At 29.8% G+C, this 12,798-nt stretch overlaps 1 protein-coding gene across 1 annotated transcript; it reads left to right on the top strand.

Annotated features, from left to right (window-relative positions):
- The first annotated feature begins 2,828 nt into the window (after positions 1–2,828).
- Positions 2,829–3,490, top strand: LOC139888750 (uncharacterized). Its single transcript, XM_071871740.1, has 2 exons — positions 2,829–3,152; positions 3,233–3,490. The coding sequence occupies exons 1-2, from the start codon at positions 2,829–2,831 to the stop codon at positions 3,488–3,490; spliced, it is 582 nt and encodes a 193-aa protein (XP_071727841.1).
- Positions 3,491–12,798: the final 9,308 nt, after the last annotated feature.

The raw sequence follows: 12,798 nt of genomic DNA, 5'->3' as shown, positions 1-12,798 counted from the left end.
TTCTGTCTCAAAATTATTGTCATGTTTGACTTTTCAATGTCAATCTTTTGTTGAATGAATACATTCAGATGTCTAAAATTATATACAAGTCTAACCATTTTCATGTAGTTTTTTTTTGTTAGCGAGGAAATCCCCTGTGAACAAGCACAGTGACACCCCATATAGGGTTAAATTATTTTTACGTTAAATTAACCAAACGTTAACCGACCAAAACCACCCTGTAGCAAAGCGTATGATTTTTACCCTCGTTTAATCTATATAACACCATTTCCACCTCGTCCTGCTTCTAGCCCTCGAAGGCTTCATTGGCATTCTTCTAACCCTCGTGTACCCCTGATTGTATCGACCTGCATTTCATTCTTTTCAAGCGCAATTGAGAATGAAAAATTGTTTAAAATGATTTGTAGGTTTGGTTGTAATATTTGTACCACTAACTAAATAATATAATGGGTTCAATGTTTATTAGAAAGTATGTTATTGGTTATAAGTAATTTAATCATATGTTGGTCATGCTGAGGAAGTGATAATGTGACGTCTATATAGCAGTTATTCCTAACTCCGATGAGAAATATATTATGGTTGGAGTGGTCTTAAAAATTATCAAATATAGCTAAAGTTATGATTTCCATTCATATTCATATCGAACTTCTTATAATCTAAACTAGTATAGGCGGGCGCGCGTTGCCGCGCAATCGTGTAGACATTTTTTTCAAGCTCATGGAGTCTTCAAGGTTGTTTGCCGTTGCGGAAATTTAGGAAAGAATTATAGGAAAAAAGAAGGGGGAAAATAATAATAAAAGATAATAATAAAAGATAATAATAAACATAAAGTTTTTTTTTGAGAAAAAATAGTTTAAAAAAAATTGGTCTATCAGTTTTTAGTAACAATTTTAGGGGAGAATGAGGAGGTGAATTTTGAAAGGAAAAAAAGAACACTTTAGCTTAATAGTGGCCATTGTGGGTACAACTGGTGTTGCGCAACGTACAACTTGTTAAAGCATAATATCATGAATACTAGTTCAATTATGACAATTAGTATATACTAGTGAAATGGCCCGTAAAATTACGGGTTTGTTTAAACGAAACAATTTAATGACATGTTTTAGGTATTAAGTAATGTAAATGCTAAAGTCATTTATTTTAATGACCCGTTTGACTAAGAAACTTCTCGTTATTTTTACAAGTATATAGAGACATGTATTTTCGCATACATACGTAACGTAATTAATTTCGTAAAAAGAATCCATATTTAAATATTAATAATATAATAATATAATTATTATAATTATTATATTATAAGTAAATTATAATAATATATTTCACTGCTCAAAGTTGAGTATTTATATTTTTAATAATAATAATTATTAGTAATAATAAATGTCTTTTAATTTTTTTTTGAAAATTAAAATTACAATTTAGGAGAGATTAGTATTTCCTTTTATAAAAGATTTTGTATTATTCTTTTAATTAAATTAATATATAATTATGACATTATCACTTTATATGACTATATAGAAGATATAGATAGGCAATTATTAATATTAATTATTATATTATTATTAATTATTAATATTAATGTAAGTCACAATTTAAAATTAATCTTAGACGTATCGAATTAATTAATCGTACACGTATTAACAAAATGAAACACGTTTTCATGTATCAAATATTTAAAATTTTTAAGGAATTTCTAAAATTTTGAGTTCATCCCCAAATTTCATCCCGCCTTGTCCCCAAATTTTTTAAACCTACAAAAATTACAACCCCAAATATCAGTTCCAAATTTCATCCCGCTTTGTATCAAATAAAATATCTATTTTTGCATTCTCTAGGGTTTTATTTGATGGCTATTTTTATCTGTTGTTAAACTCGTGGGATCTGATTATAATGTCAAAACCTATTGAGGTGGTAATTGGCGTGAGATTCACCATCGTCGGGTACGTTCATCATTGATTATTATAATTTTCCATCTATATTGCCCAACATACATATAACTAATTCATATGATGCCCAACATATGATGTTATTTTATATGTTGTTCTTCAAGACGAAATTGACTTTTGGTATTAACGTATTATATTTGTTTACTTGATTAAGGTTCGTTACCGACAACACTTGTTGAATTGAATTGGTTGATTATTTAATATGATTATGGAATAACAACTACAACTGTGAGTATATGGAGGGTGAATCCATACGAATAATATTTGAGCCATGGTTTGTTGTGTAAAACGTTGATCTTTGGTTTGCTGGTCATTTACTTGCTTACAAATGCTTTGTGATGTTTGAGCCATGGTTTGTTATGTAAAAAGTTGATATTTTGTTTGGTGGTCATTTACTTAATGGTGTATTTGGTTTGCTCAGTATTTGGTTTGTTTTCAATTTCTTTACAATTAAAGGTAGATATAATGAATTGTGTTTGATCGATATTTAGTTTGATGATCACTTCCTTAACAATTAAAGATAGAATAATCATTTAATCATTATTTTTATACAATGATAAACATAAATTGTGTTTGCTTAGCTATAGTTGTTGCATAATCATTAATATCTGATTGCAATACTAAAAGTCATGCAGCTAAAATCGCAATTGTAAGTATTAATATAAATTCAGATTGCAATATAGTTGATAGATATATATATATGTAGTGCATCTGTAATTATCATGTCATGGGCATGATGAGACTTATTTCTATGGATATATCTTATTCTGTAAATTACCGTTAATCAGCACGTCATGGCCATTGTCACACTGATCACACATGTTAGTATGGATTGATCTTTTTGTATATATAACTCTTCTATTATCTAAATTAATACAGACAAACATGGATGAGCTTGCTAAAACACTGCCTGAAGGTTCAACTGATAAGCCTGGTCTAGATGATGTTTTTTCCCAAGATTCGGGTAACAATAAATATGGTTCAACGGATATGTATGGATTAGGTGTTCAAGCTTCTGATCTTTGGGGTAAATTATCAAGTCGTAATGTTGTTTGTATGGAGAACATTCAACTCAAGTCAGAGAACAAAGAACTTACTGAAGAAAATGTACATCTGAAAGAACAGTTGGCAAGTAAGGATGGTTCAGTTGTTGAAGATAGCACAACACCACAAGGCCTCACTGTAGTCAATGTTGCTCCACTTCTTAAGGTATTGTTCTATTTAACACCTTAATGAGTTTGATATTTACCTTTAACATTCATAACTGCTTATTGCATACTTATTTCTAGGTTGGAGATGAAGTATTTTTACACAATATACTTAACCCTAGCGAGAAGGTAGGAAGAGGATGGTTGAGGACCTTGGATCCAACTGAGGTAATTGGCGGTGTAGAGATTGGAGATGATTGGTGTGGGGTACATCTTCAACATGTCCTTAAAAAAGGTGCTGATGTGGTTAGGCCATTTGATCTGATTAAGAAAGTTGAAGACGCTACAGGCGTAACTATCGCGTGGCCTTCTACATTCATATCGCTATGTCTATCATAAATTTTTGATAATATTAATTTTTATATATAACATGCACTTTTATGCTTATAAATATATGAATATTTTTTTTTGTAGGTGATACCCTTGAATTAATAAAGATGTGTTGATCGAAGACGTTCTACGTTACTTTTCGTTGTTTTTATTTTCTTTGTCGAATGTTATTTTAGTATTGATATGTTGGATTATCTATGAATTTTTAATGTTTGATGTTTTTCAATTTATGAGTACAATTTATTATAATATGATTATGTTTTATTTTATAATTATCTTTAATAGAAATTATTTATTGGATCTCAAAAATTTGAATTAAATTGAATCGGGCCCGAATATATGGATCCAATAATCCGATTAGGGCCCAAATAATTAACCCGATCCGAATACCTGATTTGTAAAAGAACTCAAATCGGACCCGAATATCCGAACCGAACCTATTCGGAATTACTATGACTTGAAAGGACTCGTTTTGTGGTTTTAATACTATCATTTGAAAGGACCCCATATTGTCTAACAATACAATTGTTTTAGGACTTTTTTAAATGGTACCAACCTTGAAAATATTATATTAGAACTCTTTATTTGGTACTAAAGTAACATCTTATTATATATTAGAACCCATTTTGTGGTTTTAAGGTTTAAGAAATATATATTAGGACTTTTGTTAGTGTACCTAACCTTAAAAATTATTATATTAGGACCCTATTATGTGGTACTAAAGTAACATTTGTGTATATTGGGACCTTTATCTTGGTAGTAAACAAGAATATCGATACATTACTACCTTTTTTATTGGTACTAATGTAGTGTTTTTTTATAATAGGACTCTTATTTGGGTATTAACATAATAATGGGACCATTTTTTTTTTTGTCCTTAAAAAATATAAAACTTAAATAGGACCACTTTGTTGGTACTAATATATTTTTGTTTACTTTTGGGACCCTTTTGTATATCCCAATCTAAGTAGAAGTCACTCGATATATACTTGTAAGGACGTTTTTGTGTGGTCGTTATATATATTATAGGACCCGATAACTGGTTTCATAATCTTATTACCTTTTAGGACACTTTTTTGCATCTATACTTTATACGACCGCCTTAGTTGGTACACATGTCCTATTGGTCCTTTCAGGCCAAAAGGTCCTATAAAGTGACATTATAGGACCAATTTTGGTGTCCTATATGTACACTTTTGTTGTAGTGAAATAATGGAACAAAGAGAAAAGGCCTGGAAATAATTATCAAAATAATTATCAACTGCCAAGATCAAACTACAATCAAAATCAGAATTATAACCGAAATGTTCCATACAACAACCAACAAGGTCTTAGCAATCAACAAGTATCCAATAATACTTATAACCAGCAAAGACCTATTTTTCCAAATAAACCACCACAAACCGATGATAAAAAGCCAAATTTAGAAGATATGATGTCGAAGCTAGTTGAATCTCAAACTCAATTTTTCACATCTCAAAAATAAACTAATGAACAAAATGCTCAAGAATTTAGAAATCAACAAGCTTCAATCTAAAATCTGGAACAAGAAGTAAGTAACCTAGTAAGGTTGATAGGTGAAAGAAAATCGGAAAGTCTACCTAGCAATACAAATGCTAACTCCCGAAATGAAACAGCTAAAGCCATTACCACAAGAAGTGGTATTACACTCAAACCACCTGAAATACCTGTAATTTCTGATGACTCTATTCCTACTACACAGGCACCACAGCCTGAGCAAGAAAAGAAAAAAGAACCGGTAGTTGAAAAGGTTAATGAAGATAACACAGTTAAGGCTAAACCTTATGTTAAATCATACCAACCACCACTTTCTTACCCGAGTAAAATGAGAAAAGAAAGACTTGAAGCTGAGCAATCCAAATTCTTGGATATGTTTAAACAAATAAATGTCAATCTTCCTTTCATTGATGTGATTTCAGGAATGTCAAGTTATGCTAAATTCCTGAAAGATCTAATCACAAATAGAAAGAAAATGGAAGAACTCTCAGCCGTTACTATGTATGCTAATTGTTCTGCAGTGCTGTTGAATAAGCTACCAGAAAAACTCTCTGATCCAGGAAGTTTCACAATTCCATGTTTTCTGGGTAGTCTTAGTTCAATAGAAGCATTGTCAGACTTAGGTGCTAGTATAAATTTAATGCCATATTCATTATACACTAAACTAGACCTCGGATAATTAAAACCAACACGAATATGCATACAACTAGCCGATCGATTAGTAAAATATCCTAGAGGGATAATAGAGAACATGCTAGTTAAAGTTGGTACTTTAGTATTTCTAGTAGACTTTGTTATTCTGGACATGGAAGAAGATTCTCGAGTTCCTCTTATATTAGGAAGACCATTCTTAAACACAGCTAAAGCAATAATAGACGTGTTTGGTAAGAAACTGACCCTAAGTATAGAGGACGAGAGTGTTACCTTTTCTGTTGATAGAGCCATGCAACAACCGCAATCTGTAGATGATACATGTTATTATATTCAAACCATAGATTCACAAGAAGAATTGTTACAAGAATTTCCAGAATTACAAGAAACAGGAGAATGTTCTTTAGGAGAAGGAACTGAACCAATTGATGAAGCTGAAATGTTAGCTACACTTATGGCTAATGAATACAAACCAACAAAAGAAGAACTTCCAATGCTTAAAGAGGAAGACAGATATCGATACAAATCATCGATAGAAGAACCACCTATATTAGAGTTAAAGCCACTTCCAACCCATTTGGAATACGCTTATTTACATGGTGAATCTGAATTACCTGTAATAATATCGTCTTCTCTTACGGAAAATGAAAAATCTCAACTCATTTCTGTGCTAAAAGCTCATAAACCAGCTATTGCATGGAAGATTCATGACATTAAAGGTATAAGTCCTTCATATTACACACATAAAATCCTTATGGAAGAAGGTCATAAAACATATGTGCAATGCCAACGAAGAATAAATCTAAATATGCAAGATGTTGTTAAGAAAGAAATTATTAAACTGCTCGATGCAGGTTTAATTTATCCAATCTCTGATAGTCCATGGGTAAGCCCAGTTCAATGTGTACCTAAGAAGGGTGGCATGACTGTCATCACAAATGAAAAAGATGAGCTTATTCCTACTAGGACTGTAACAGGATGGCGTGTCTGTATTGATTATAGAAAATTAAATGACGCCACCAGAAAAGATCACTTTCCCTTACCTTTCATTGATCAAATGTTGGAAAGATTAGCTGGGAATAGTTACTATTATTTTCTTGACGGTTTCTCCGGATACTTTCAAATTCCAATCGCACCCGAGGATCAAGAGAAAACCACATTCACGTGCCCTTATGGTACTTTTGCTTACAAACGCATGCCATTTGGACTTTGCAACGCCCCTGCAACCTTTCAAAGGTGCATGATGGTGATTTTTCACGACATGATAGAAGAATGCAAGAAAGTTTTCATGGATGACTTTTCAGTCTTCGGTGATACTTTTGAAACATGTCTAGTTAATCTTGAACGAATGCTTATTAGATGCGAGCAATCAAATCTAGTACTTAATTGGGAGAAATGCCATTTCATGGTTAAAGAAGGCATCATTCTTGGTCATAAAATTTTAAAGGAAGGAATTGAAGTGGATAGAGCTAAAGTAGATTTAATTGCTAAACTTCCACATCCCACCAATGTTAGAGGAGTTAGGAGTTTTCTAGGGCATGCCGGTTTTTACCGACGTTTCATAAAAGACTTTTCTAAAATTGCCACTCCTATGAATAAAATCCTAGAAAAAGATGCTCCATTCATCTTTTCAGATGAATGCATCAAATCTTTTAATATTCTTAAAGAAAAACTCACTAATGCACCGATCATGATAACTCTAAATTGGAATTTATCATTTAAACTCATGTGCGATGCAAGTGATTTTACAATGGGAGCCGTTTTAGGACAAATGATTGAAAAACGATTTCAACCTATTTATTACGTTAGTAAGACGTTATAAGGAGCACAAACGAATTACACAACTACTGAAAAAGAACTCCTTACTATCGTCTTTGCTTTTGATAAATTTCGTTCATATCTCGTTCTAGCAAAAACGGTGGTCTATACTGACCATTCTGCTCTTAGATACCTTTTTCAAAACAAAATGTCAAACCACGATTAATCCGTTGGATCTTACTCTTACGAGAGTTCGATATTGAAATTCGAGACAAAAAGGGAGCAGAAAATCTCGCCGCTGATCATCTTTCTCGCCTTGAAAATCCCGAATTAGAAGTTCTAAATGAATCGGCTATACAAGATAGCTTTCCTGATGAATATCTCTTGAAAATCGATTATAGTGAAATTCCATGGTTTGCAGACTTTGCAAACTACTTAGTATGTGGATTCCTTGAAAAATGGTTGTAGTACCAAAAATGAAAGAAATTCTTTAGTGATATAAAACACTATTTTTGGGAAGATCCACATTTGTTTAAAAGTTGTCCCGATGGAATAATACACCGATGCGTATTCGGAGATGATGCTAGTCAAATCTTAAACCATTGTCACACAGGACCAACCGGAGGGCATTATGGGTCTCAACTCACAGCAAGAAAAGTTTATAACGCTGGATTCTATTGGCCTACAATTTTCAAAGACGCACACCTTCTTTGTAAATCCTGTGATGCATGTCAAAGGGCTGAAAAAATAAGTCAACGTGATGAAATGCCACAAAACGTCATTCAAGTATGTGAAGTATTCCACGTTTGGGCTATTGACTTTATGGGTCCATTTCCAAAATCTCATAATAATATCTACATTCTCGTTGCCATTGATTATGTATCTAAATGGGTGAAAGCACAAGCTCTCCAAACTAACGATGGACGAGTTGTAGTCAACTTCTTAAAACGTCTTTTTGCAAGGTTCGGAACACCGAAAGCTTTAATAAGTGATCGGGGTACTCATTTCTGTAATAATCAACTTGAGAAAGTTCTCAAAAGATATGGAGTAACTCATAAAATCTCAACCGCTTATCATCCACAAACAAGTGGACAAGTTAAAAATACCAACCGAGCTTTAAAACGTATTCTAGAGAAAACAGTAGGATCAAATTCGAAGGAATGGTCCACGATATTTTTGACGACCCAGAAATTTCTGACCAAATTTAAACTTAATCTTAATATGAATTCGACATGATAAGCAAAGTCTGTAATATTGGATCTCAAAAAATTTTGAACTATTTTCATATATGCAATTACCATTCGATCATTCCCGACAATTCACGAACCTTTAATTGTAAACATAAATGTATATATATATATATATATATATATATATATATATATATATATATATATATATATATATATATATATATAATTATATATGTAAATAATTATATAATAAATTAAGTATATTATATTAATGAACTATTATATGATTTACTTATTATGGAAGACAACTTAAAATAACTAAAGCTTGTTATTGAGAATATATAGAGTACATTGAACACAAATCATTTCGAAAATAATTTATCAATATTAACGAAGTATTAGAGGTTATACTTTGAGATTATTTTTATTTAATGAGTATTCAAACCATAATTAAATATGTAACAGTGGGAAGATATATATATATATATATATATATATATATATATATATATATATATATATATATATATATATATATATATATATATATATATATATATATATATATACTTGTTGGATATACACAATTATTGACTTCTTACATTATAATATATATAATAAATAGATATTAAATATTTAAAATATGCTATTATATATATCATGTAATTATTAAATATTACAAGATTAATAAATTGTAATAATAATATATGTAGATACAAGTAAAAGTTATAGTTATATTTATTAATTAATAAGATAAATATTATATAGATAACATATGTACAGTTATATGAAAACAAGAATATCTATATATATATATATATATATATATATATATATATATATATATATATATATATATATATATATATATATATATATATAGACTGAATTATATATATAAATATATATAAGGAAATCAGTTTGGAAGCTGTATTATATTTTGATACGTATTGTAAACATATATATATATAAATACTGTTAAATACAATATATATACGAATAAGGACATATTCAGTTTCAAATTGTTATCAAACTGTAATTGATTTGTAAATTCCTGTATCTAATTTGTCCTTTTTTTTTTTTTCTGCTTGTCTTAAAGAATCCTGTCTAACCTTTCTGTTATATGTCGACACATCATAACAAACTATGGCTGCAAATTCTTATTTTATTATTTTATGTTAAATTGCACGTTCTCTTTAAGAATTTTAATTATTGTATCATATATGAATGATGTACTGGAAACAAGCAATCAAACCAAATCATCATCACTTTACTTCCTCTTATTTCTCCTTCTTTCTTAATTTCCTTCTTCATGAATCCAAGACAAAACCCACTTGATCTAAACCCATCCCCTAGCAAACTCATCACAATCACCACATTCTTCTTCTCTTTCGTGAACGACCAAAACCATCACTTCACCATCTCCGTCACCAAACACTATCGATGTAATAACTTTCAATTTCTCATGTTTTCTATTCGACCAATCAGAGACCCTAACCACTTTTTACAACCGACATCACCATGAATCACCGGTAAAATCATGACCATCATCTATTTATTCTAATGTATATATCTATACATATATGCGTATAGATATACAATAGATCGAGTCACAATCTTCATCCCAATCTCTCTCTAATTTGCCATCTATCTCTCTTAAGTTTAAATATGGGTCACCTCCACCTTACCATTTGCAACTGTTAGCATTTTTCTGTTTTATTTCTGGTTCAACTGTAACCACAACCTAAACGGTCACATAAAATCACACTATGTATGGATGTGTTACTGCTGTATAACCTTCTGTTTTGTAGCTGTACAAAAGTCCCAAACCACCATCAATCGAACTCTGCTATAAACCATAGTAACTGGATTAACTACAATCAAAACACCATAAATTATCATCATCAATTGACCAGGACTACTGTTGTATTTATGCGTTCACCAGTTTGCTATTAATCAGGGTTAATCATCTTCAAGCCATTATAACGGAACACCATCAGTATTTGGTTTTGCTTTGAATGAGACCCATAACACACCATCTTCTTATTACCATAAAATCACCAACCTTCATTATAATCGAAATCCAAAAGCCTACTCCTGCAAACGACCTTTTGCTATTTTATTCTTCGATCTCTATATTTTTTTTCATTCGAATCAGGCTGCTACTCGAACTATTTATAATTCTGTTCCATGAAGCTGTGAACGAAGGGCAGTTTATTAAGATGTTGATAATGATTTAAATAGAATGAATATGATAAAAGAAGAGATAATGATTATGAAGCTGTATACCGAATTTTTGACTTCTATCGTGTGCCTTTTTTTTTTCTTTTCTTATTGGCAGACAACCTTTAAAACACATAACCCTACTTGATATCCAGTATTGTAGTTATTCGTTATTTTGCTATTTTTGCTGCTCCTGACTTGCTAAAAATTCAGTAAATAGACTTGTTAATTTCCTCATGGGCTGCTAATTGGGCCGAGCTAGTTAATCATGTTGAGATTTTAAAATGGACTATGATGATAGGGTATATAAATTGGCCCGTGGACTATGGTTTGGCATTGGACCGTATGAAGTTTTTGTTGGTTCAAATATATGATAATGATGATGATCAAACGATGATTGATGATTTATGATGTATGGTAATTGATAATGGTATCGTGATATATGATATGATGAGTGATATGATATTCATGATATTTGACATGGATGATGATGATCGTGATAACCGTAAATGATTAGGATCATGATTATGATGTGATTATGATGTGATGATTATGGGATGATGATGATGGTATGATAATCGAAAGGGTAATGATAGTGAAGACGATGACGATATACTATAATAATACAAGAGGGTATAATTCTCATTATTATTATTATTATTATTGTTATTTTTATTATTACGAATATCATTTTTATTATTATTACTATCATCATATTTATTAAAATAAGTATTGTTATTATTATTATTATCATCACTATTAGTAAAATTATTGTTATTATAACCATTACTATTATTTTTATCATTTTCATTATTATTATTATTATTATTATTATTATTATTATTATTATTATTATTATTATTATTATTATTATTATTATTATTATTATTATTATTATTATTATTATTATTATTATTATTATTATTATTATTATTATTATTATTGTTATTATTATTAGTAACTCATCATTATCAAAACTATTATTTTCTTTACAAATAACTAATTTTGTATGTGAAATGTATATAGTACATATACTATAACTATAATAATATTTTACATAACTATATATTAACATTATCTAGATACATATTTACATGTAACAAACTATTGAATTTCAAACGTAATAATATATATATAGATATAAACATGGATATATATATATATATATATATATATATATATATATATATATATATATATATATATATATATATATATATATATATATATATATATATTAATATAACTAAATGAATAGATATTAATCATTATAAAATATATATACAAAATAAATATATATAACACATAATTTAAGATATAATATAAGTATATGTTTTTAAATGGAATTTAATATAAATCCTATATAACCACAAGTATATATAAATAATATATATTAATAAATAAAAGTATTTGATTACCATTATACATTTTAATAAATATACAAATGATATAGGTCCGTGAATCCGAGACCAACCCTACACTTGTTCAATGACGTCATATGTATTTTTAATACAAAATACAGTATGGTGAGTTTCATTTGCTCCCTTTTTAAATGCTTTTGCAATATATATTTTTAGGACTGAGAATACATGCGCTATTTTTATAACTGTTTTACGAAATAAACATAAGTAATCGAAACCACATTATATGGTTGAATGGATCTAAGCCGAATATGCCCCTTTTAGCTTGGTAGCCTAAGAATTTGGGAACAGACCTCCAAATTAACGCGAATCCTAAAGATAGATCTATCGGGCCCAACAAGCCCCATTATGGAATTTGGAATGCTTTAGTACTTCGATTTTATCATGTCCGATGGGTGTCCTGGAATAATGGGGATATTCTATATGTATCTTGTTAATGTCGGTTACCAGGTGTTCAATCCATATGAATGATATTTTTGTCTCTATGCATGGGATGTATATTTATGAGAACTGAAAATGAAAATCTTGTGGTCTATTAAAATGATGGAAATGA

Source organism: Rutidosis leptorrhynchoides, chromosome 2, assembly GCF_046630445.1.
Source record: "Rutidosis leptorrhynchoides isolate AG116_Rl617_1_P2 chromosome 2, CSIRO_AGI_Rlap_v1, whole genome shotgun sequence".
Lineage (NCBI taxonomy): Eukaryota > Viridiplantae > Streptophyta > Magnoliopsida > Asterales > Asteraceae > Rutidosis > Rutidosis leptorrhynchoides.
This window is presented reverse-complemented; position numbering and strand designations above follow the sequence as displayed.

Coding starts and splice junctions, on each gene's coding strand:
- LOC139888750 (XM_071871740.1), top strand. CDS start 2,829: ATGGATGAGCTTGCTAAAACACTGCCTGAAGGTTCAACTGATAAGCCT. Junction 3,153..3,232: donor ATGTTGCTCCACTTCTTAAG/GTATTGTTCTAT, acceptor ACTTATTTCTAG/GTTGGAGATGAAGTATTTTT.